At 38.2% G+C, this 26718-nt stretch overlaps 2 protein-coding genes across 3 annotated transcripts in view; both read left to right on the forward strand.

Moving 5' to 3' along the window:
- The first annotated feature begins 3608 nt into the window (after window positions 1–3608).
- ITGA1 (integrin subunit alpha 1) overlaps window positions 3609–26718 on the forward strand; it is a 71325-nt gene continuing 48215 nt past the window's right edge. Inside the window, exons 1-2 of one of the 2 annotated variants that reach the window (XM_068177275.1) lie at window positions 3609–3716; window positions 4112–4293. In XM_068177275.1, the coding sequence (XP_068033376.1) occupies window positions 4266–4293 (28 nt within the window). In that variant the 5' untranslated portion in view covers window positions 3609–3716; window positions 4112–4265. Of the gene's footprint in view, window positions 3717–3793; window positions 4294–26718 lie in introns of those variants that run through there. The other variant, XM_068177274.1, reaches the window with a different exon arrangement.
- PELO (pelota mRNA surveillance and ribosome rescue factor) lies at window positions 10218–14811 on the forward strand. Its single transcript, XM_068177292.1, has 2 exons — window positions 10218–11110; window positions 12214–14811. Exons 1-2 carry the CDS (start codon window positions 10385–10387, stop codon window positions 12643–12645), a joined length of 1158 nt encoding a protein of 385 aa, XP_068033393.1. The 5' UTR covers window positions 10218–10384; the 3' UTR covers window positions 12646–14811.

Raw genomic sequence — 26718 nt, forward strand, 5'->3', positions numbered from 1 at the left:
AATCTGTTTTAATATTAAAATCTTTCTTCATGATTATAAAGCAACAATCAAAAATTAAAGAGATTGGTGGAAGATGTATAGCAGTAAATGATGCTGTATAAACTCATCTCTTTCTGGTCTTCCTGTACTTTTGTGGTATGCCTAATTTTGATCTCTGCAAATTTAGAATGAATATTTAAAAGCTTGCACCTAGAGAAAATGCATAAAGAAAAGCAGCATGGCTGAGGATGTGAGACACTTGAAAACAGTTAAGGAGGAAAATCAGAAATTTCAGTAAGAACACAGGCTGTATATTAATTTGGTTCATAATTACACTATGATATTTGATACATAATCCAAAAAAAGAACAAAAAGAAATAAAATATATTGTAGGGAACAACTTTAACACAGAACACAAAGGGCATTTTCCATAACATTTCCTACCAGCATTATTTAAACTAACACAATCTGCAAAATAAAAGTTTTATAAAGATCCTATTGTATAGCAAAAAGGATTTTTGGCACATTTGTACCACTGGTTAATACAGATGGAGTTGAAGCATGGACATTCTCCAAGAATATCAAGTATCAGTTAAAAGCTGAGCTGTAAAACATGAAAAGATTTATGTATAGAGTACTTCTGGAACCATACCAAATCTCGCAAGGTCTTAGTTCTGGTACTTGAAGAAGAAGCCCTCAAGTATTTCAGACATAATAAAAATCAGACTACAGATCCACAAGTTATGCCAAGTGAATTCTAGTATGGTCCTAGAATCAGATAGGAAAAAATGGAGACTATGAAAATGAACAACAAAGTCATCAAGGTGAAAGACATGTTGGAGAGTGTGAATAAGCAAGTGTAATAAAAAAACATAAATGTAAATTACCACTAATCCACAGTGCAGTGTAAATTATCCAAGATTATAATACAGGATTTAATCCATAATAAATATTCACTTAGAAGCTATATGAACACATTCTATAGTATTTTCCATGCAGTGTACAGTGAAGCATAATAACAACAGTGAACACTGCAGAAGCATGTAACATCTCTCTAACAATATCAATGCTGTCATACTATTCCTTTAATAGAAGAAAATTAGACATGCTCCTGGCTATTTGAAGTCAGTCTTGCATTATGCATTCCTCTCTTGTGTTACAGCTTAGAGATCCTTCTCATCCATAAGTAAAATAAATTAAAATTGCTCATACCCTCTTTAAGAGAGGAAGAAAAAACTCCATGGCAAATGAGTTCTATGTAAATTACAGTCACACTATGTAAGACTGCCTGCCTTTGAAACTATTTGAAAAACTTTAGTTCCTCTTTCTTCAGCCCTGACCTCTGGGACAAAAAGCATTTCCACTGGTTGGGGTTTTTTTGCAGGAATAACACCTCCTAGACGGGAGAAGAATTATGTCTTTCTGCTATTTTTAAATTTTGTTGCCTTTTCAAAGTCTAGTATTTCAAAGTCTTTAAACTAATCTTTAATATCAAATACTTCATCAGATTCTATGGAATTACTGGTGTGCTTAGTCTATATCACATATTCTAAAACAAGTTGCTGAAACTGACTTAGGAGGCACAGTTCAAAGTTACAAATTATGTTTAATTTATAGTACTGATAAAAAAATCCTTCCTCAGCATTCAGTGACATCTAAGAAAGACATAAATTATGAAAGCCAACTATATTCTTTAAACTAATTTGACCTTTTTCTTTTATCCATAACTATGGGTAATGATTTTGTATACTATTACAATCCACCGAAATTAATACTACTTGTTTTTCTCACATTAAAATAAACTGGTATCTTGTCTACTTCTGGGCCTGAGTGGGCTTCATCTAGAGATTCCTGCTTAAAATAGATATGCTCCTTACTACTAACATATGAAATTTTGAACTCCGAGAATTTAGCAACATGTTATTAACATCACTTGAACAACTGCACATGTAGCAACATGAACTGTGAAGAGGGTTTGCCGTTTTTTCTAGTTTGACACTACAAAACAGACAGCTGTCTGTAAGTCTGTAGTGTATTTTACTTTCTTGAATGTGTTAAAATAAATTAGAAATGATAGCTCAGTCCAGCAATGCATCTTCTCTAATGTTTTCCTTTTGACATTGCTTATGCAAGACATATAGGACACCACCACAAAAACAAATTAATGAATCATAATATTAAGAACAATTTGGTAAAAATTAAGAATAACATTTCATCAAAAATGTTTCTTTTTATTCTCAAGAAGTGCTATTCCCCAATATGATATACAGACTCTACATATTTACCAAATGCTTCATAAATTTCATGTAGGCTTGAATTTATTTTATCTTCAAGAGAAGGTCCTTAGTTTCCCTGCTTCTTCCTTTGACATAATATATTTAACCTGAATGAATGAATAAATAAATAAATAAATAATCCTTCACTATAATTTGAAGGCAAACTCAACTCCTTCATGCGCCTTTAGCTGGAGTATAGTGACACAGGGAATACAAAGATTTGTTTGTTTGGTCTGGTTGTTTGGTTTTGATTTTTTTAAGAAAATACAGCAGACCATGTGTATTAGGTAGATGGAATACTTCACTAAAAAGGGTATCAAAAAAACTCAGCTTTATAATGCAGAGGGTGCTGACTTTTGCGGATTACCACCCAGCACCCAGACTTGTAACTCTGTAATAAACTACAACATCAACTCTGCGTGCAGTTGGCTCTAGCACAGTGAACTCTGGGTTTCAAACTCTGTTTTGGAATAACAGTAGTAGTAGTAACACAACTGACTAGCAAAAATAAAATGACAGTTTTTCCATAAACTCAGTCTTCTTTTAGTTTGGATGCCATTTCTATCTCCTTTAATTTTATGCATAAAACTTTTGACTGGAAAAAATGTGTCTTGTCTTTTAAACTGGCACCAACCAAGCTAAGACTCTCATTCAGTAGAAGTTACACATGTACTTAATTTCATCAGCTTTGAGTAGTCCCACTGAGGAACTTTGCTCTTAAAATCAGCTTTAAAATTGTGCAGTTTTCTAAAATTTCCATAGATCTACAAGGTGCACCCTAAGTGTTCTCATAAAATTAAGACAGAAGTTGGAAGATGCAATAAGCTATTATAGTGCTTACTAAAAGCTGCAGTTTATTAGTCTCAAAGGAACTTGCCAAAATTCCACTAACATCCACTTACTCACCAAATCCTTTGCTCCAAGTCAAGGAAATTATAGAGGATTTTTCTGGAAGAACCAAAATTTCCAAATCCTTATTTTTTGGTTTTTCTTTTTCTTTCTTGAGGGACTATGGGTTCCCTTGTTTTATAAACAATAAAATTATTTTTCACCAGGTCCACTGTGGGAATTCATACACTGCTGAAGGGGTGCCACTCCACTTCAGCATCAGTCTGGTAAACTCAAAAAGTCCTGAAAAACTACTCCTTTCCTGAGTGTGCAACAAACCCTGAAAATCTCCGCTCAAGGGCCTGAGTCTGGCTGATTATTACCTTTGCTATTTATTCAGTTATTTACTAGTGAAGTCATTTTGGGGGCAGGGAGAGTGGGAAGGCATGCCATGCAAACGTTCGATAAATGAGGGCAAAGGCAGCTCTCTGGTATTTATGCAGAAAAGCACAGGAGGACACAAAGACTAGAGAGAATCGCCCACTGTCTGAAGAGTTACTGTGTCTCCAGAGCCTCCGAGAATGGGGAGGGGGTGGCTGGCTTCCTCTTGCGGGCAAATGACCGACCGTAAGAGTGCGTTTTTAAGGGGTGATGTCAGAGAAATTAAACTCGAGCAAACACACCCCCCTACCTCAACGACGTGTTTCTCCTTTTCTTAAGACGAGAGGTGGCTGTGTAGCACACCCAGCTCACTCCTGCCCTACTGGGACAGGGGCTGGCCGGCGGGAGACACTTATTAATTATGAAGGGGGAGATGTCCCTTTAAGGTCTGCTGCGCTCCCCGGGAGTGTTTAGTGTGGGAGATTTGGCTTTATTTGTACATCCTAACGCCGGGCTAATTCAACGGGGAGGTTTCCAAAACTCAGAGACCTTTAGGGGAGTGGGTGGGGGGGAAACAGTGTGCGGTGGGAGGAAGCTAAACTCTTCTTAAAAGCGAAGAAGCAACGTAAAGACTGGATAACAAACAGGAAATGCCTAACTCGGCTGCGAGGCGGACGGGCGGTGCAGAGCGCTGAGAGCCACCGGCAGCACAGCTCAGCCGGGCGCGCCGGCGGCAGGACCGCTCCCGCCACCCCTGCCCTCCGCCCAGGCTCCCGGGCCCCGGCTCGCAGGAGCCCAGGCATGGCTGCCTCCTACTGGATGCTGACAGGTGAGTAAAGCCTTGCCTCTGCCTTGCTCTGAAGACTCGGGTTCCTAAAGCAGCCCTGCTCCCGGCGGGAAGCGGGTGAAGCTGGTAGGGTCTGGCACCCAAGGGACGGCGCCCTCCCGCCCAGATCCCTGCCTCGGGAGTGCCCTTCCCGGAGCTGCCCTCCAGCCGCAGGCGGTTAGGAACCTCCTCGGTTTACTTCTCCCTGGGAACTTTAATCCCTAAAACAATTTTAGAACCTGAGGGCAAGGGGTGGTTGCTAGATAAGGATGAATGGCTGAGAAGGCATACTGTATTGAATCTGGCTTGGAACAAATTTATTTGATTTTGTTGGTTTGGTTTTTGGTTGGCTTTGGAGGGTTTTTTTAATTAGGGTAGATTTTTTGCTTTCCTCTGTTCGGCTTTCAGACTTCTGACTGGTAAAAGGGAAGTGAGGAAGCACTCACTCACTTCAGAAAGATGAGTTCATCCGGAGATGGAATATGTAATATTTCCTTTTAGGGGTTCATTGATTGTTAGTGACTTACTTGGTTTCCTAGAAAAAGGAATGCAGCAAGTAACAATGTCCCTAGCTAGTCAGTCTGTAGTCACATTTTGGGTCTGAAATCAGGGAAGCCCTAGAAGTGGGAAAGAAGCTAAGGCAATGCTGGGATTCATGTGCTTGGAAACTTGGACATTGAACTCCCCAGCAGCTCTTGCGCAGGCAAGTAGCACACAGTGAACCTGAAGCAGTTCTCCCCTGAAACAGAGGAAGAAATCAATTTCATAAGAATTGTCCAAATGCAGGCAGCAGCAAGTGGGGAAAAGGCAAAACTAGCATTTTCCCCTCTTCCCTCTGTGCTTATTGTGCAAGACAGAACAGATACTGGAAAATGCAAAAATCTGAATATAGTATTTTGGCATGCCATATTTAGTAGTTGTTCTTAACTTTCTTCATTATTATTACAGTGACATATTCCAAAACCTGTTTTTGTTTGTGTTCCTTCAAAGAAGGACACTTTGTAAAACACCAAGAATTTAGTGTGCAACAATTTCCCTTCAGAGTTACAGAATTACCACTGGTAATGCTGACAGATAATATATTCATCAGTAATGAAAAAAAAGTTTTACTGTCAGATAGGACAACATTTCAAGTCTCATCTGGATTTGCTAGGTAATTAATTTTTTGGTGGTGTCATGGGGGTTTCTTTTATAAGGGATTGGTGGGAAAGAGAATAGATTTAGAAATATGAGGAGACATTACAGATACCAGGTAAAGGATTCAAATTGTCTCTGATAAATAAGGGAAGTAGTTCTACATAAACAAGTCAAAATACCATAAAAATATGGAAAAGGGGTTTTCTTCACAAAGAGAAATATAGTGACATTTAAAAATAATTTAAAGATAATTACACTCCGTTCTTCCTTTAAAGAAAAAAGCAGCAAATAATCTGACATGTCCTGGCAGACAAAAAAAATCTAGAGTAAAGGAGGCACATAGAGATGCTATGTACATTCATGTACTTATATAGATTTTTGTTCTTTTTTAATTCGGCTTGTTTTGATGAGACCTCTGAGAATCTTGACCACAGAAAGTCTGACATGCACACAGACTGAAGTGCACAGAGAATTGAGAAGCCTGATAAGGGCTGAGTAAAATGATCTATGACAAAAGACTTAATTAGTTGGGCTTGTCTATCTAGTAGAAAAAAACTAAGGGCAAAATGTTGAACATTTCAGATATATCTTTTTATCAAAATATTATTGCTGAGAATATTATTCCAGATGTCAATGTTTCTTTGTTTAGTGAGAGCACTCAGTCATGACTTTCCACATCGCATATGTTGATTTCCAAAGATATTGATGAATATTTGGTTCTCCAAATCCAGCAAAGGCCAAAAGAAAATCAATGTAACTGACTATGCATAAATCTTAGGGAATATTCAGAAGAATTTTCTTACTTTTAAGGTAAAGAATTGCTAGGCTACCAAAAAAGCCCATACCTGCATAATCTCTTTCACCAGGACTTTTGATGAAGTTGGATGAACAGCATAAGGGATGGCTGAGTTTACTTCAGCTGGCCTCTATGTAAGTGGTTTGACTAGGGATCTACTGAAGTTTTCTCCAGCTCTACATTTCAACAGCTAAGGAATGAATAAGTCAGTTTAAAGGGTTCCATTACCTTTAAAAGCTTCTTCACTTAACAGTGTTATGCAAAGCCTGTACCCTCCTTTCTGTCTTTATTGATGATGGTCTTGCTGTACTCATCTTTATAACAGAAAAGATAAAGGTAAATAGAAAAAGACAGAACTATATGCAGAAAATGAAGCGGTCTTTGTGTTCAGAGTCTGCACAGGCAGGACAGCCACAGGACAAAGGTAAAGCATGAAAAGAGATGTTTTCCCAAGTTTCCCTCTCCATCTGTCTCTTTTATCTTTCTCTGCTCTTGCAATAATAATGCTCAACATTTCTTAGCAGACTTCCCCCTACATCAGAGATTCTTTCCCATTAGTTTTTCTTATCCAGAATGTAACCATGTTTGCATGAATTCTGGCTAAAGTGGCTATAATATGGAGGATATTAGATTTCCTATGAAAATGACCTCTCCCTGTCTAAAATCTGTACATAACCCATCTTCATAAAGTAGTTGAAAAAGAATTGAAGATATAGAGAAGTGTGTCTCAAACATTTTCAGAATACTATCCTTAGATAACCAGCATGGCTCTAAAATCCCTAAGAATATATGATATCACCATTTTCATTTTATCTTGCATTGTACTTAAGAAGATCCAAAAATGGGTGCCAAATCGCTGCAATTATTAATACCTATTAAACTGTATTTACAAAGTGATTTATTGCAAGAACTCTTAGGACCTATACATAGTCTCAATCTTTTACCAAGACAGGAACAGCCTATGCCATTTTGAACTTTCATGTTAAAACTGTATGAAGAGTTAAAAGTACCCACTTATTTTGGCTCTACCATGGTCAAATTCATCTCTCTCCCTGTCATTAGCAAAATTAGAATGAACTTAGAAACTACTATGGTTCTTAATTTTTTGCAATATTTTTCTTGTACTGCTCATACTTTGACATACTCAAACAAATAATAATATCCTATATTTACTTTTTTACCAGAGTAGGCAAAGCATCATCTCTAGTAAATATTTTCCTTTCTAAGTTGACAACTGTCCTGCTGATAGTGGGTAAATCCATTGAAGTTTACATTTACCACTAAATATTTGTGGATCACTGTTCACAACTCTATAAATCTTAAAACTTGCTGTTTGAGAAAAGGCCCATATCAAAATGACTCTTTCTACAACAGTCAGTTGAATATTTTGAGTGGCAACTTTGTTTCAAAGTTGGTCTTTCTTCTTTGGTTGCGGTTTTGTTTGCTTTTTCTGAGTTTTTGCTTTTGGGGTGTGTGAGGTGGGGTGTGTGTATGCACGCATGTGTATTATTGTGGGGTTTTTTTATGCAGCAAGTCACTTATTTTCCTGAATTGAATGTTTATTTTCTATTGGATGATACTGAATGCCAACTTGCAACATTTATCTAGAATATACTGCATCTCCAGGGTTATGAAGCTGCTTGTAAAAGTTTGACTGGAATGAATAAGCACAGAAAAGTTTGTAAATACACAGCTGTAAAAGAATAAAAAGTAAAATACATTTTAATGAGGAAGTTAAATATGCACCATAACTATTTTTTTCTTGAAAGAATAGCATGAGGTCAACATTTGGAATTTTATAGTTGCAAAGAATGTAAAGAAAATTTGCCAAAAATTCTCCATTCAGCATTTATATAGATAAGTGAAAAGAACTCTGAAAGTAAAGTTGAATGTATGCTAGTGCAAAATTATTAGTATGTACAAGTTAAACAAACAGTTACTTACACATGTGCTTATGTTATATTCCCTTGGGTGGTCCTGCTTGATTCTGTGAAACAATTCATGCTAACAGAGTTAAGCATGTGTACTCACAGGAAGACATTCTGAGGTCTGATAAATAAATCCTATTATGTAATATCTGATAAAGTTGTTTTTACACCAGTATCAAGCTTAGGGAAAAGGAACGCACATTACTGGGCCAAATCTGAGTTCACTGTCCTGTCACAACTGACTAGACCTAGATACTTCAGAGAAATTTATAGGTACACCATAATGGGAGATATGGGATTATTTTTGCTCACAGTAGCCTTGTATCTCATCAAATTCTTGACTCCAAAGCCTTTCCAAGTCAGCAAACTCCATAATCACAGTGAGTTGGTTTTTTATTAAAAAAAATAGCTAATATAAACCAGAAACTTCCTTGTGACCACCTTCTCATCTGTAAGAAGATGCCATAATGCTTTTCTGTTATTAGACCGAGTGTGTAATCATTTCAAACTTATCTACTGCAACTGCCCTGACACACTTAGTATGGCATATTAGTGTGCTGACCTTTCCAACTTATTTTTATTTAATCATTTCTCATGCAAGCATTTTTTTTTCTATTCTTCATTCTTTCCCTTGTTCTAAATTTGCAGCATTCATAGTTTAATGGAGCTTTTAGTGTTGTACGCTGTTTCAAAAATTAGCTACAGAAATCAGAATCATAGAATTATAGATTTTTAAGGGGTTGGAATGGACATTAAAGATCATCTAGTCCCAACTCACCCAGGGACAATTCCCATTAGACAATTCCCAGCCTTCTCAAGGCCTTTTCCAATGAGTACCAGGGTTGGGGAAACCACAGCCTCGCTGGGCAACCAGGTGTTAGGCACTATTCTAATGTGTAACCACCCTCAAAAGAAAGATTTCTTCCTGTTATGTAACTTAAATTTCCCCTCTTTCAGTTTGTACCCATTACTTATTGTCTTGTCACTACAGTTCCTGATGAAGAATCCCTCTCCAGTTTCCCTCTTCCCTGTCAGATACTGGAAGGTTGCTATGAGGTCTCAGCCTTCTCTTCTTCTCCATTATTCCTCCCTTCTTGTATAGCAATACAATTCTTTATTATTTCTGGCTTGCTAAATTCGTTTAGGCTGCAAATTCAGCTGTGTAGTGATGGTTCAGGTCCATTTTCTTTGCAGTGTCATTGAACAGATATGTGTTTTAGCAAGGCATCTTATTTCTCTATGTGAACATCCAGCTTCGTTTGAAACGTGCTCATCTGCCTCCCTAGCATGTCAGAACTGGAAGGAAGCCGGTCAAGGTTCAGAACTGGCTGAAGTGTAACTTGCAAATTTAACCAAAACCTTTTAAGCCGGTCAAGGTTCAGTACTGGCTGAAGTGTAACTTGCAAATTTAACCAAAACCTTTTAAACCGGAATTCAGTTTAAGAGCGGCGGCCAAGTAAGAGGTCATGTTCTGAGGCTGCCTGCGGCTGGTTTTCATTTCCATGGGTGACGGCCGCCTCGCTCCGCCTCAGTCAGGCGGCGGCGGCCGCTGGGGGTGGCTCTGCGGTCCCCTGGCTCCTTGACGCTCTCTGAACCACGGGACTGTACCTCTCGCCTCTTTTGCCATCTGTGCCTGTAAGTTTCCACAACTGCTTGGCTTTGGCCGTTTGGTTTTGGTTTGGTATTCTCCTTTCGTGTTTTGAAACATGTGGCACGGTGTTAGGAGACTTCAGGAGTTTGGACCGCCGCTGTGAAGCGCTGGATGGGAATGACGAACGCCGGGGCGACCCCCTCCCGGCGAGACAGGAGCCAACTTCCAGTGCTCGCAGCACCCGGCAGCAGCGCGGCTGCTTCCCAGTCCCCCACCCTCACACCCCCCCGGCACTTTTCCTTCCGCAGGACGCAGCCCCGGGACGCGCCGCCCGGCTACCCGCGCGCGGCGCCTCGCGCATGCGCCGTGCCTACGGTGACCGAATGGGGCGGGGCGGGGCGCGCCCCGGCGGAGCCTCAGGAGGCAGCGGGGTCTGTGCGCGTGCGCCGTGGGCCGGCCGGGGACGCTGCGCGTGCGCGTTGGAGCCAGCGGCGAGCGCGCTCCGGAGCGCGGGGCTGGGGGGCTGCGGCAAGGCCGCTCGTGTGTCCGTCTGTCCGTCCGGGAGTGTGCGGTCCCGCCGGCTCCAGCCCTCAGCTTTCCCTCCCGGGGCAGGCCTGCCGCCCGCTGCCGCCGCGGCACAGGATGAAGCTGGTGAGGAAGGACCTGGAGAAGGATAATGCGGGGCAGGTGACGCTGATCCCCGAGGAGCCTGAGGACATGTGGCACACCTACAACCTGCTGCAGGTGGGTGACAGCCTGCGCGCCTCCACCATCCGCAAGGTTCAGACCGAGTCGTCCACGGGCAGCGTGGGCAGCAACCGCATCCGCACCACCCTCACCCTCTGCGTGGAGACCATCGACTTCGACTCACAAGCCTGCCAGCTGCGGGTTAAGGGCACGAACATCGAAGAGAACGAGTATGTGAAGATGGGCGCCTACCACACCATCGAGCTGAAGCCCAACCGTCAGTTCACCCTGGCGAAGAAGCAGTGGGACAGCGTGGTGCTGGAACGCATCGAGCAGGCCTGCGACCCGGCCTGGAGCGCCGATGTGGCGGCCGTGGTCATGCAGGAGGGGTTGGCTCACGTCTGCCTGGTCACCCCGAGCATGACGCTTACTCGTGCCAAGGTGGAGGTGAACATCCCCCGCAAGCGGAAAGGGAACTGCAGTCAGCACGACCGGGCGCTGGAGAGGTTTTACGAGCAGGTGGTGCAAGCCATCCAGAGGCATATCAACTTTGAGGTGGTGAAGTGTGTACTGGTGGCTAGCCCAGGCTTCGTGCGGGAGCAGTTTTGTGACTACATGTTCCAGCAGGCAGTCAAGACTGACAACAAACTTCTGCTGGAGAACAGGTCCAAGTTCCTACAGGTAAGGATCTAAGCAGTTTCCAGAGTAGGTAAAAAGAGGCTTAAGAATTTTGTATGACAGTAAAAGGTAGTTACATGGGAAATAAGTCACTAAAGAAAATAAACTTCTGACTGAGCATCATGAGGAAATTATTCTTATGCCTCCCAAACTATAAACGAGTTGCGCATAGTACAAGGATGGTTCCCACCTAGGATACCTTTGTGTGGAGTAGAGAAAGTGTTAGATATTTCAAACTCCCTGTAAAGGCATATTTACTCTTCAATTAAGTGTGAAGTACAAGTTAGAAAGTACTTTGCACTGTTACTTTGTCACACTGTATAGCATGCATGTTTAATAACAACTTTCTAAAGATTTTTTTTAAAAGTACCTGGATGTGGTATAGGTCAATTAATTTTGTGTTATCAAAATTAAGTAGAATTTTGTTGTTAGTTTTGTACCACATAGTTAAAGGCTGTGCTTTTTTCCTTGTTTCTTAGTCATCTCATTGATTGCGTGGGTGGGGGTTTGGCCTTATACTGAAATAGTCATATTCAAAGCCTAAAATAGGTTTTCATAAGGATACTTGTATTATTTTTAGGTTAGAGTAGACCTGGGGTGAACTGGGGGTAGGGATAGTGAAGTGAGACCCAGTGCACCAAGATCCCTACTTTTCCATGTGTGACAGAGTGATAACAGAGAGAAGTAGCTTTGCAACCATAATAATTGCACAGAGTTGATGCTTTTACACTGTATGCCTGCAGTGTTGAGGGTCCTTCCTTTTCTTGAATGCTTTAAAAAAGAGACTTTGGCTTAGATTTTAGTTTCTTGGTAGTTTCAAGCAGCCTTACCTTGGGAACTGTTGAGCTTGTATATTTAATCCAGCATTTGAGTAAGAGAGACGATTTTCTTGTTCTGCTTGAAAGGCAGTTTGAGGGATTTGGTATAGGCTTTGTGTTGCAGGAGAGATTAAGAAAAGAATCATGTGTTTCAAGAAGGACATAAGTTCCCCAAATAATTATCAAGATTAATACTACATATCATGGAGGGTGTTTGTGATTGGTTAATAAAGAAAATCATCTTTTTTCTTCAAAAACACCAAACCTTTGACTTTGTTTTCACTTTAGGTCCACTCTTCCTCAGGACATAAATACGCACTGAAGGAAGCACTCTGCGACCCAGCTGTAACTAGCCGTCTTTCTGACACTAAGGCAGCTGGTGAGGTCAAAGCCTTAGATGACTTCTATAAAATGCTGCAGCATGAGCCTGACCGGGCTTTTTATGGCCTGAAACATGTGGAAAAGGCCAATGAAGCCATGGCCATTGATACCCTACTGATCAGTGATGAGCTTTTTCGGCACCAGGATGTGGCTACTCGTGCCCGATATGTTAAATTGGTAGATAGCGTACGGGAGAACATGGGCACAGTACGCATTTTCTCCAGCCTCCATGTGTCTGGAGAGCAGCTGGGCCAGCTGACAGGGGTGGCAGCTATCCTGCGCTTTCCTGTTGCTGAGCTCTCTGACCAAGAAGATGAATCTAGCTCTGAAGAGGATTGATAACAGTGACTTCATTCTACAGTTTCCTTTCTGTGTCATGTTGAAATGACATTAAAGGTCCTCCTGATCTGAATACTGTGTGCAGATGTACTATGACATGTAATTAAAAAGTTTTAATAGTAAACATATACATGCATATATATAGCTTTGCTTAGCACACTATTTGATATTTGATGTATGGTAATAATTATTGGTAAGCTGTCCTGTCACTTAATGAAATGTGTAGAAAAAATAGTTAACAGGGAAAAATTCACATAAGACTATTTCTGTCAAATGCTTGAAAAGAGTATTGCGAAACAAATGTAAACTTCTTGGAAGACTTGTCAAATCTGTGCTTGATCTTCATAGGAGCTCCCTGTTCTTCGTAAGGTGTGTCACAGGAATAGGGTCAATATCAATTCTTAGGGCTTTGTGTGGTAAGTCTAACCATTTAAATATTTCTGTGAAACACTTGAAGCAGTCTTTCAGCAACAAGACCCTTTAACTTAGCCATTACCTAACAATTTCTTTGCTAACACAGTAGTAGATGCGGGACAAATGGTGACTCTCAGTGCACCCATTTAGTTATCTTTTTGAATACTGTTACCTTGGGAGACTGTCCTGAAGACTAACAAGACTAATATTGACTACATTCTGCTAAATTGGCATTATTTAGCATCCAGTTTATAGAAAGTACAGGAAAAAACTTAGAAAATCAGGACTTTAGTTTCCACAAGTTCTGGAATCTTTTGATAGCAAATAGTTTAGGTAACTTCATAATCTGGTATTCTATTTGCATATCTCTTTAAAAACATACATAAACGGTGATACAGAAATAAAGATGACAAAATTATAAATCAAACTTGAGCTTAAGATAGTGGCAACGGTAAAAGTAAAAGTTACCTTTTCAATTATTTAATCAGCTTAAGGTATTGAGAGCCAGAAAGAGTTTTCTTTCTTCACTGGGCCATAAATCTTACGTTGAGGAGGCAAAAACTGCTTTCAGATTCAGACATAACCTGTGGTTGTATTGTTTCAAACCAAGCTTTGGTGATGTGGCTTGTGTGTGTAAATAGACTTTCATTTTATAAATGTGATGGAAGGTGAGAAGAGGAACCACAGAAGAATTCTGTAATATGGAAAGTGTTGTAAGAGTGGAACATTACAAAATAAAACCACCAAAACTCCTAGTCTGGGTAGAATAGTTTTAGAAAAATAATTTTTAAGGATAGTCCCCTCTGTTCATGGGTGCCAATCCTCTGAATTTAATACTATCTATTGGTAGCTGAAACATCAATCTAAACTTCTTGATAGAGAAGTACTTTTGAATTAAAGCCATCTCCCCTCTTCCACATCATCCACACAGTCAAAGAAATTATTGACAAGAACTTCTATTAGAGCTGTAACACCTTGATTCTTCTTTTGTTGAAGACAAGCAAGCCCATTGAGATACTTGTTTACAGTCAGCTTGCACACATAAATTAAGTTCTTTGAGCTTTATATATTGTCTTGAATGGTGTGGGTGCCACAAGTCATGGAATGCTCAGGTAGCCTTCTTTAGCAGTTAAGACTGCTTAAATTAATTTATTTTTTTCTAGTTTGCCAAAGTTTATTATACACTTTTTAGCTAGAAAGCACCTTGATTCCTGTTATATCTAGTTTAATGTTAAAAACAGGAAGCAGAAGAAATTGACCTGGAAATATTAATTATAGGCAGTAAATTAGGGCCTTAAATAAACTCATATCTAAACAAGTCATTAATTTCTCCAAGCTTTTATAACATAAGATGGTATAGCAGTATATTCCCCTTTTCTAAGTAGTGCAAATTTGTTGCAGCTGTACACAAATGACATATTTTAATTTGCAGTGCACCACAAATTCTTAGTTTTTCTCAGCAAACTCTCTGAGAGATAAATCAAACTGTTCTTTGGTTGTGGGATGGATTGCTATTTTATCAAAACAGATTGGTTCCAATTATTCCATTGTAAACCAGAAATTAGGATGAGTTTTTGCTGAGAACTACTTGATTACAATGATGGGTTTGTGTTTTATGCTGTAGTTACCATCAAGGAAAAGAAGTGGCCATTTTGTTTTGTTTTTGGTTTTTTTTGTCATCTGCTACGAAAAATGTGATGATAGTGATTCTTTGAATTATTTGCACTTAGAATTAAAATTCTGCCTTGACTTGACTTTATATTTTGTGTAATTTTCTTTTTTTTTTTTATCATGCTTTTTTTGTTATCATGCTGTTACATCCCTGAAAGAAACACAAATGGAGTTGGCCAAAGTATGGAAGGGTGGGAATTTTTTTTTTTTTTTTTTTTTTTTTTTTTTTTTTTTTTGGTAAGCATTTTTGTTGTAAAATACAATCACTATGTATACAAATGCATCCTGTTTCAGGAAACAGCTTAAGGGCTTGGTATTGAAAATGGACTGTGTTCAGTGCTTGACCTGGCCAAGTTCCAGGGTTGCTAGTATCTTCCACATTTCAAGGAATTTTGAATAGTTGAAATGTCCATACTGACAAAGTTGCTTGCTCAATGCACACCTTAGTTTGTGTGTATAGATAACACTTGCACAGAAGAGGCATTCTATCAGCATATCAAAGGAGTCAGTGCTAGAGCCATGAGAAAATAATTTTTTGTGTTTATTGTTTGGAACTAAACTAAAAAATGTATTTTGAAGTGTCTCCATTTAGCTTGGGATTAAATTCTGGCATAATTCTGTGAATTAATAGTGTGGTTTAGCTTTCAGTTTTTCCATGTTCAAAATGAATGAAGACACATTGTGGGACTTCCTAAATCTTGTTACATTTGATAGGAAGAAAGCTTTAAAAATACGAAATTAGATTGATCATGAACCCTGCTGTGCTAGACATTGATTAATATAAATTTATTTGTTTATTCATTTGCCTCTCTTGCAAATTTGTATTTTGGAACAGGCCCCAGTCTGTTAGTTTTGTCACCTTTGGCATTTAAATCCACTTATCATATATGTTTTTTGTGGTTGTTAATCAGCTAAAGCTTAGTGGAAAATGAAGTGTCACCACCAGCTAGAGACCAAAGTAATCCTGCTAATTACAAGGCAAAATAAAAGATAAATCCTTCTGTAAAAGTGTAAAGCATTTGACCAGGGAATTTCTCATCTCCCTTCTCCTGTCTTTACCCTTTTATAAGTAAAATGCTAGTAATAAATGATCTTTCGACCATCATTGTAACAAGAGTCCATAGCTCTTAAGTTTAATTTGTGCTGGGACTAGACATGATGTTTTTAAAGCTGTGTAAATGTCTAAATTTTCATTTGCTACTGTTCTCTTGCGGGTTAAGAAGCCCTGAATTTTAAAACTAACTTACCCTCTGAAAATTTTTTAAAACTTAGCTGCTGACCTTGGTTTGCCTTGTTCAGTGACGGTATATTATAGCTCAGTTCTCATTAGAGAGTGATATATCACTTGAGCCTGTCAAATTTCTTTCTAGAAGCAGGATTATAAGTCTAGAAAAATGTACTCATATGCATGTGTGTTTTAGATCACCCAGTCCATTCACTTTTCTCTGAGACTTTCATAGCTCTCCTTTGAAAGAAAAGAAGCCTGTTTCAAGAAGGAATAGACGCTGAGTTTTGGAGGAAACCCCCCCCATGTTGTCAGAATATGTTACTTGAAGCCATATTTCTACAGTGTGTACTGTATTGATTCTACAAAAGATCTAAGAAAGCAACTGTTAAAATGTGAAGCAGCAACTGGAAGGTCTGCCATTAGGAATCGTTGTTTATAACCTAAAATTGGAATCCCTACAGGAGACATAATAACAAAAAAAAATGAAGGAATTACTTCAGAAAAGTACTTATTTATCTACTTTTTAGATAGGCAGAACTTAAGACTTGATGTTTTTTGTTACATTGGTTGCTTTAATCTGGAGATTTCTCAGTTCTGATTTAATTTAGCATATAGTGGGGAGAGAGTGGTGACAGGGCATTGCAGTAGATAATTTTCCAGTATCTGTCTTTCTCCTGTAACGCCCACAATAGCTTTTAGGGACTGTTTAATTCAGATTTTGTGTGGGAAAGAAGTATTTTGGTGTTTCATTATTCTGTAAATTTAGAGTTAAGAAAATGCCTAACCATTTGGTCTTGTGATAATTATTATTCTTAATTCAGGCTCCAACAGGAGTTGAGCCTGGGCTTTTTCAGCAGTGGAAAGAGTAAACACAGGCTATGAAGCCTCTTGTGTGACAGTTGTCCAAAGGCTTGCTGAGTAAGTGTAATGTTTAGTCCTGCCACATATGTTAGGCTTGACTCAAATAGGGCATTGACTTGGATTTGAGGGTAACTGCTTGCATGATACAGAATCTAAAGGAAAGACATGTCGTCAGTCTAACAACCAAACTGCATATCCCCTGCCTACTTGTGAACTTTACTGTTTTAAAGATGCTCTGTGGCTTTCCTGTGAAAAAATTGACTCCTAAGATGCTTTAGCCTAAAATAAAGTGTGAGGAGTAGGTTTCTGAAATCAGTTTTTTCTGTTGTCTGAAAATAATTCTTCCTTTTGTCCCACTTGAGAGCTGTATAAGAAACAGAGAGGGGACTGAAATCAGAACAGCCCTTCCTTCCAAGTCAGTGTCTTCTGGGAAATGCAACATGAAGCAGCAACTTTCAAGCCCTGCCAGGTCTTGTCATTTTTTTGCTATATCAGTCTTTAATTTATTGCCCTCTTTTTGGGAAATGCTGCATTCACAGCTAATGTAATTGCTGTCATGCTGCTCTAATAATTACTTAGAAGTCAAATTAGAGCTGATCATGAATCCTCTGGCAAAGCAGCTATTCCATTAGAGAATGTTAATTAGTTGAAACCAGTCCTCCTTTTTAGGAATGTACATACCAGACATGATGGGAAGTGTTTTCTCTGGTCCAAAATGGAATTTCTAGTCAAAGCCAAGCCTGGAATAGCAAAGAAAGAGTGTAGGGGTTTAAGAAGTCAAATGGAAAAGGAGATAAAAAGCTTAAGGCCATTTTCTGTTTCATAGTAAACACTAGGCTAAAGGCACTCCCTTTTCTGTCAGTGTCATTGGTAAGTACAACTTCCACATAGAGCAAATAGATATTCTTGTAGTATCTTGTCTGAGATATCTACAACTGGCTCAGGCATGATGTCTGAAGGGGTGAGGGAGGCAATTTTCAGATTTCTGGTCTGAAAGTGAAAGGAAAATAATTGGAATCCAGGACTGTTCCTACCAAACACATTTCTATCAGAACTCTTTTCTGAAAGAAAGCCCTGAATAGTGCTCCATGTTTCAAAATATTTTGGACCTGACAGCTACCAGCAAATCTGCTTTTGAAGATGGTCAGATTCTTTCCCATGCAGTACTTTTTGTTTAATTAGAACAAATACTTTTAGCACACTTTTTGCTGAAAGGATTTGTATGTGAAGATGTGTGTGTGTGTTTAGTAAGAGAAAAAGCTAACTTGAGTCTCAGCTTGGAGTTGCTTTGGTAGCTGCAGGATTGGCTCAGGATGCAGGGTTGATAATTATCTTCAAGATTCAAATATTTGTTTACTGTAGGAGGAACTTGGTAGCAAGTGATAAATTCAGGAAGTCTGACAGTTTTTAAATGCTCATGGACATTTCCTTTAATGGTTTCTGAAGCTCTGAAAGCTACAGCAGGTTTTGCTGAAGAAAATTGCCTTTTCTTTGACCTGCAGTGTTCAAATGTTTTGGATAAATAGTTTAGTTTAGGTGTGAAAGAAGTTAATTAATTGCATTTGTTTATCTTGCCCAAACAGGTACCATAAGACCACTCCCATTTGATAAAGAGAACTGGTGTATCCCATAAACTTTATTCCTCCCCTGAGTGGAAATTTCTGTTCTGAGATAGGGTTGTCTAAAAGAAACTGAAATGGACTTTGCAGAAACAGTGCTGGGTGAATTGGCAGTCTTCCAGGACAGTCAGGTCTCCTGGGGCACTGGCTGCCCTCGCTGTAAGGCTGTAATGTAGGAGCTACTGGGACAGCAGTGATGAGAGGCAGAAAAAGAGCAGCTGTCTCCTGAGGGAGCTGTTCCAAGTTCCAGAGCTGTGAGGAAAGATGAAAAGCTGTGGTTTAATGGAAAACATGAGATGCTGTTTTGGGTATGTGACTTCTTCCCCAAAGGGAGACGCAGTGAACGTTTGAAATATCTGAACTCAGTTCTAACAGCTCATGTTCGGCTGAGGGTAAGATGCCAGCTGATGTGATTAAGTTCTCTGTGTGTGTCGGGTAGAGAAGCTTTGAGCCTGAGACGGACTCTAGAGATATTGAGACCTTGCTAATCCTCTCACTATGGAGTCATTTCCAGCCACCCTGCTATTGCTGTATCTGAGGCTTGTGACAGACTGTCTTTGTTTTCCTTTCATACCTGTCTGAAAACCACTTTCTTTTTCAAAAATACTGCTTTATGAAACAAACACCTCACTGTGTTGTGTTGGCAGTCTGTGTGATAAGCAAAGGAAAAATTCTAGTCAGACATTAAAAAAAACTCAAACTAACAGAAGCTGATTGAAATAAACTTTACAGGCTTTTTGAGAGGGTACCTGGTGAGAAGAGAAAGAGAAAAACGGATGAAACCATATGTAACAAGGTTTGTTGGTTTTTAACAGACAGATGAAACCATATGTAACAAGGTTTGATGGTGGTTTTTAACAGTTTTCAGGTAATTTCAACTAAGATAAAAAGACTAGTAAGTCAAATCAATCAAATGACAGGCTTTTAAACCTTTTCTCAAGAAAGCCCCAGAAGTCAGTTGTTAAAACTCTATTGGTACATAGTGAAACATTGTGGTCTTGGTAAATTATGACTGCCTAAACTGTTTCAAGCTGTCTGCATTTGTTTTATCCAAGTGTAGATTCGCATGGTCCTGTTTATTGTTCTTATGAGACAAAGTATTTTGTTATGAACAAAGGTAAGTGTTCAGAAAAAAACAAAATTAATGTTGACAATTCACGTTGACATTGTGAGTCCAGCCTTTCGTAATTTTGAAGACATGCCTGTCTTGTCTAAATAGGTAATACAAATTTATAAATGATGTGGGTTTTTTTGGAAAGACTGTGGAAATTGTCACTGAAGAAATGCTTAGGGCTTTAGGCAGTAGTAATTTGAATTTGAGCATTTTTCTTATTTCTAGAACATTTTTAAAACTACCTTGTTGCCCACTTTAAGCACTTTTATTTTGACATAAGGACTGGCAAGAAATAAATGTATGTTAGAGAGCAGAACATTCCAACTACTGAAAAAATGAGAAATTGGAACAGCCTTCCAGTCAGAAAAAATCAGAGCAAAAGGTCACTTTTATATGGAATTTGTTTACCCTGAGAAATGTGATGTAGTTACCAGAAGCAGATAGGAATCAATTCAGCAATCCTGTACCCATTCTTGGAACAGAAGCAGAGGACTTGCTGGTTTTATTTCATCAGAGCATTGTGTTACCCTGTTTGTATCTGTTCAATTCTCAGCACATATGTTCACACTGCATCTCAGCAATCACACCAGATTTCACCACAACACTGACCTTCTGTGCATCAGGCGTTAGCTGTCTGAGCTAATGATGCAAAAGTGCTTAGATTAGGTACCTGGTAAGGGTTTAATGAGTACTTTCCTTTCAATCTCTGCCAGTTAGATGTCCTCCAGGAGCTGTGAAAGTTATTAAAAATATTTTTGAGTGTTTTATTTGTAAACAGGCATTTGACTGAAGTCATTGATCATTAAATGTGTTTCCTTTAGAAAACATGTTTTCTCCAGTAATTCTTGAGAGAGCAGCTATGAGTTGGTCCTCTGTATCTATCAGCATAGCTTGGAAAAGTCTGTTTCTTACAAAGGCAACTGTGGTATCCAAAGAGCTGTAGACCAAAAAAGAATAAAAATACCTCAGCATCAGCACTGCTGTGCTGCCTCATAGCTGGGCAGGAAGGAAAAGCTGGAAGTGATCTGCTGCTGAAACTATACTTGAGATGCTACTTGCATAAGACTGATATTAAATTTGTGATAAGGTAGCACATATATGCAACAGGAGTGTTGTGGGGTAGAAGTTGGTAGCACAGGGTTCATTTGTACCTTTTTAGGAGGTCCTTTTTTAAAGACTTGCTGGTTCACTTTAGAAGTCTGAGTCACTCTTAAATGACCTCAAAACTGACCTTAGTTTTGCAAACTTCAATTTGGTTTGAACAATTTCCTCACTATTAAACTTACATGGTAGTTGTGTGAGGGTGATGCAGATGTTTGAAAGAAAGAGTAACAGGTTCTTTATGGAACTCCTGGTATCATGAGGATACTTTCAGAATAGGCCTGGTCCAGATAGATATCTTTAAAATCATGGGTGTACTTCAGTGCTGTGGGTGGAAAATGAAAGTTATTAGTGCCAGTAATTCATGTAGAAAACTCTATCTTAAACTGCATCTAAAAAACAGGATGTTTTTCTACCTCTAGAATCCAGCTCTAATTTTTGGGGGGGAAACAAACCTTCCTTTTATAATCTCTTCATGGCTGGTTCCAAATTTCCCTGAATTGTTTATTGATGAATAAAAATGAACATTTGCAGTAAAAAGACCTAAGATTAATTTTGCAGTGCTTCCAATGATTTATCCCTACAGCAATGATACAACAAAAGAAATGTTCATACTCTTACTGATACTTGAGTGCCAGAGTCTTTAAAAATTAGTAGATATTTTTGGTGATGTATATTATGCTAAAGTTTTCAGTACGTTGCCAGTCAGTATTGATAATATATGATGAAGTGGCTTTTGGAGAATTTATTAGCTTTTCACTTAAAGGATAAGTATCTTGACCATAAAAATATACCATGTAAAAGAAGAATATTAAAAGCCTGTAAAATTTTACTGCAGTTTTTAAAATTGCTTTGTTTTCCAACTGCACTGTGAAATGACAGTGAAATAGTCACCAATCTTAACCATATTCTATTCCAAACATATCCCTCATAATTATTTCAGGGAATAAGTTTCTTGTTAGTGGTGCATCTTCTGTTCTTATTTCAGGAGTGATATTGATGGAAAGTTGGCATATTGGTTTTGTCTTTTTTCTCATGGTCACAGATGAACACTGTATGCCAATTCTGGCTTACTGCTATGGGAATCCATTTACAAAAACTTCAGTTTTATCTGTTGCCTGTAAATTATGCTCACCTCACAGGTAGACTGAAGATGAACTACTATCATATGACACATCAAGATGTGAAAGTCCTTGTGATTATCTTGGGCCAGAAAATGAGCTAAGCTGCAAAATACTTTTTGCAGCAGCTTTATGAATTGATTAGTGAAATACCAGGTGTTCTTTTGGTCTTCTTTGACCAAATGAGGAAACTTTTTTTCTTCGGGTGCAGTATTTTTCATGATGTGTGTGTGGTTTTTTGTAGCCTTTACTAGATTAGGCAGTATTTTTATGGTTAAGTCCATCGAAAATTTGATTTAATGATCACTGTGGTAATTTTCAGTTCCACATTCTTATCTGCTTGGATTTCTCGATTCTAAGTGTAAACTTTATGTTATCACAGAGCCATGTTCTTTAAATTGTCCAGTACAATAAAAGATTTCTCATCACATTTAATTCATAGGTAGAGACAACTAAGGAAACAAGCTGACTGATTATCTTCTCTTTTAGCAGTGAAAAGTCATAGATTTCAAACAAGGGGAGCTCTGTATGTCCTAGTAGAATGTCGCTACTGTGATCACCCATGCTGGCACATGCTTGGAACAGGCTCAGGATTTTGCTATGACCAGTCAGACCTGATCTGTGCAAACACACAGTGCCTGCTCCCTCATGCTTATGCAGGACAGACTGGCTTTCCCTGCGGGCATTTCAGTTCTGTGCAGTTGGGGATGAAGAGGCATTTCCATCTGACCTTGTGTGAGAGCGCTAACATCTGGGGACCATTCATGGAGAAATTCCAGCATTTCAACAAATATGTGACTTATTTTCCGTTATTGCCTGTAGCAATCTCTTATCAACTATATTCTCACTGTAGCAATTTTTTGGTTACCAGTAGGGAAAAAAGTTAAAAAAAAATCTAGAACAATATTATTGACAGCACATTTGATGCATCACAAAGAATTAACATAGGCAATAGGAAAAAGGAATTTTCTGACTGATGGTTCATATTTTCAGTCCAAGCTCCATGTCAAACATTTTTAAACTTCAAAATTTGCCTTTAGCAGCAGTAGGTTTTATCCATTACTCTCCAGTTCTTCTCTCAAAAAGCTGTACATACAATTACTATTTTTTTTAATTGTTTCAATGCTACTAGGACACTTAACATAAGTAAAGGTGTTTTCTGTGTTAGACTGTTTTAGTATTTCCCTGTGTCTTTTAAATGGAATTCAGTTTAGTGAATATTATTTTGATTTATGTTTTTTTCTGGAACCTGTTAGCTTTATATAACAAGTTTGTCTGAAGAATAAACTAAGTCTTAGTTTAAACTTTAAGAGTTTTCATGTCTCTGCTGTATTATGGGAATGCATACAAACAGGGAAACAGAACTCTACTTTATGTAGCCATGACATAAGAAGCTACAGAAATATAGTGTTTTCCACTTACTGTACTAGAACGTGGTTCAAATAAAATGAACTGTTGTGTTACAATGAAAATTATGATAGCTGTTTTATTATGGGAAATAATAGGTGAGTTGGCTGTATACATCTTGACTATATTTTGCAAGTTGATTTTTTTCTTTTATTGTACATGTCTGAGATTTAATTCTGAAGTGTGTCTCTGCCCCACTTGTCTCTGTCATTTTTGTTTAGTTAAACTTTCTTCTTGCATTTTGGTCCCCCCCCCAGCAAAATCACTGCATAGCAAAATTGTTTAAGACCAAAGGAAAAACTAGGTATTTATAAGCTTCAATCCTTTCTCTTCTATTGTAGTCCAAAAGAAATTAGATCACTGCCAAATTGATATTGATGTGTTCTATAGAGACAATCTGTGCTTTTGTTGTAGTATGTATAAACTGGCTTAGGTTTGATGCTCTAGCTAGCTGGATGTGAAAGGGTCATATCAGGGTATTTGCACTTTCTTTTGGAGGATTTCTTCTGCTCCTGAAGCTTTGAGTGATTTGGTTGAGAGCAAGCCAATGATCATGCTCAGCCCAAGGTGATGAAAGACAGGAGTTAGTAGTCATTGTGAAGTAAAGGAATGGAAGAAGTTGCACTAGCTTAAGACTTTGAGAAAAATTACCTGAAAATCTCTGAAAACAGCTGGGGGAGGAAATGAAAGGGTAAAGGAATCAAGTCAGTTAGGGAAAAAAAAAATTTCCTTCATTCATGTCACAAATGGAGTGATGAACTTCACTCATAATAGTGAAACACCAGTATATGTTATTGATATAGAACAATGAGTTGACAAAATTCAGTGTTAAATGTGATGGTGATTTAACAAGATTTGATGGCAAAGTACACTTGACTATTAACAGCATAGAGGGCAGAGACAGATAAATTTGTTGGGGAGACTTTGCTGTTGTGTCATGAGGTTCAGAAAGGACTCACTTGCTTTCTAAACTCCTCTCACAGAGGAATCAATCTAGGTCCAGCTAGATCCTCTCCTGGTTCTAGACTTGGTCAATGCTTATGTCCAAAGGATTGTAAGTGCATAATCAATCCTCTGTAGCACTTAGCTAACATGTCAGAGTTTAGCATGTTGTTAATCATTTACTGAGAATGTGCTGCTGCAAGGAGTCTTTTAATTCCTCAAGGAGTAATCTTGAGAGGTCCCTTCTCAGGGAGAGAAAGGAACTATCCTGGCAGCGATAGTTGTATGAGTTTTCAGTTAGGCATTATTTTTGCATCAATTCTCAGATTATCACATTTCCCACAAAGTTTAAAAGGAATTTCTGTCCTGGGGCATTTTATGGGTAGTTGGTTTTAAATTTGATGGAGTAGACTGGTGAAGCGTAGGCTTATCAGTTAGAGTGACTTGTTTGCGAGCCCTTTCTGTTGCAATGTCTACTTAGATTTTTTTAATACGTAAATAACAGCACAGTGGCAATATATTTACCTTCAGAAGTGCATCGATTTGTCTGCAATGTTTAGTATTTTTTTCTCCATTTTGATAGGTTTTTTTTTCAAAGATAACTTGAAGTTTCTAAGGAAAAAAACAAGTACAAAACATGGATTCAAAAGAAACTTAAACATATGTAGACAAAGTAATTTTAAATTCACATTTGAACACTGACAAGTAGTGATTTCCTCACATCAAAGGACTCACCAGTGTCATGAGTATTCAGGACTTTATTAGTCTCTATACTGGCATGCTAAAATTGTGAAAGATGTCGGCCATTTTGCATGATGATGAAAGTCACCAGTCTTCATCTTCTCAAAAAAAAAAAAAAACCTCACTTGAATCACAAATTACTTGTACTGTTGAACACATATTACACTTTCTGCCTTGAAATTTCTTGAAATAATTCTACAGCCTTGCATGTGTTTTTTTCATGACCTTCAACTCTGAAGTAAATTTTGTTTTGAAAACTGTATTATAAAATGCACCTCTGATTCAAAGATACATTTACAATAACCAATTGGTAACCATAATAAAGTGGCACTATATAAGAATGGTCATATCATTTTTTTACCCAGACAGTGATAGGTTGACTTTCTCAATCGTTTGTGCTACCTATTGCACAAGCCAGGTATATCTTTGGATTGAATCATAGACAGAAAGTTAGAGGAACTATTGTTCAAAGCGACATGATATATATGATTTGATAAGATAGAAAAGGTATGGCAGCTATTTGCTTAAGAACGAAAAAAAAGTTTCACATTGCTTCCTCCCATTAAGCAAGTGTCACAGAATTTAATTTTGTAGGAAACATGAAATGAAAACTTAGAAATATTCATTAATTATTTCACATTATATGAAAAATAACACTCTTGATACTCAATTACCATCATACTGTTTAAAAGAAACAGTAAGGTTCATATCAGATCTACTTAGGTGGGTGTTTTTTAGGCTAAGAGCAACAAAATTGACCTGTAATACATAAAGTATGCTTGTGTGGAAAAACAGCCTAACTAGCAGTATGAAGTCAAATGAAAAATCACTGTGGAAGAAGTGGCTTTGGGGCTTGGTATCTTGTGTTTCCTGCAGCACAAGGTGTACTTGACCTACCATGTTGGTTTCAAGAAGGCTATAATCGAAAGCTTACAGAACATCACCCAGAAAAGCTGGGATTCATCATAATTGAACAAGTGGTTGTAGAAAACAAAATTAAATGTCCTATTTGACTCTTACTGATGGGTTTTATTTCAGAAAACAATGTACATGTTTATTTTAGCTATGGTTTTTGCCTGGAATATGGGGCTTACACATAAAGCTGTGTGGTAGGAGCTGAAAGTTCCAGTAGAGTGTTCATGAGGAATGGTCTTTGAAAGCAAAGGAGGGTGGACATTGAGGGAATAAAAAATTGTAGGGACTTGTGTAGAGTTAAGTGTTTATGGAAGAACTACATCCAGAAGATGGACTGGAAGTGATTGGAAACAAGATAAAACATTTTGCAGGAGTTTCACTTCCATCAAGCTGCTAAATTTGCTAAGGCTTTGTACATCTGTACAAGTTGAGAAGCAGACCTCGTAAAGTTCTTTGTATGTGACTGCATATTTCTAACGCTTTTTTCTTTCTTTTGTGGGAAACTGCAAAGTGCTAAGGATTGTGATGATGAGAGGGCCACTTTCCAAATTTTGCACAAAATAGTTTTATTGTGATTACTGCTAATTGAGTGGGGGACATATTCTTGGTTTCTGCCATTATATTTCCAAAAGTTTTTCCTGTTGCATTGTGTTATTCATTTGGTATGACATTACAAAGCATTGATTCAGTATATTTTCAGACTTGATACTGCATTATAAAGCTAATTTCCAGCACAAAATACTTAGGACAAAACCAGCAAAGAGAGCTTTATTTAATGGGTTGTACAAAGCATTTAATTTGTTTTGAAAAGCATTTGGCTACTGCATCTGGAATTACTTTCAAATATATATTTCTTAATCTTCTGTGGTATTTATCCACTTTTAATAAGAAGTGGTTTATTAATTATTCAGTCTCTTTCCAGAAAGTCAGTCTTTTGCT

Source organism: Anomalospiza imberbis, chromosome Z (assembly GCF_031753505.1).
Source record: "Anomalospiza imberbis isolate Cuckoo-Finch-1a 21T00152 chromosome Z, ASM3175350v1, whole genome shotgun sequence".
In the NCBI taxonomy this organism is placed as follows: domain Eukaryota; kingdom Metazoa; phylum Chordata; class Aves; order Passeriformes; family Viduidae; genus Anomalospiza; species Anomalospiza imberbis.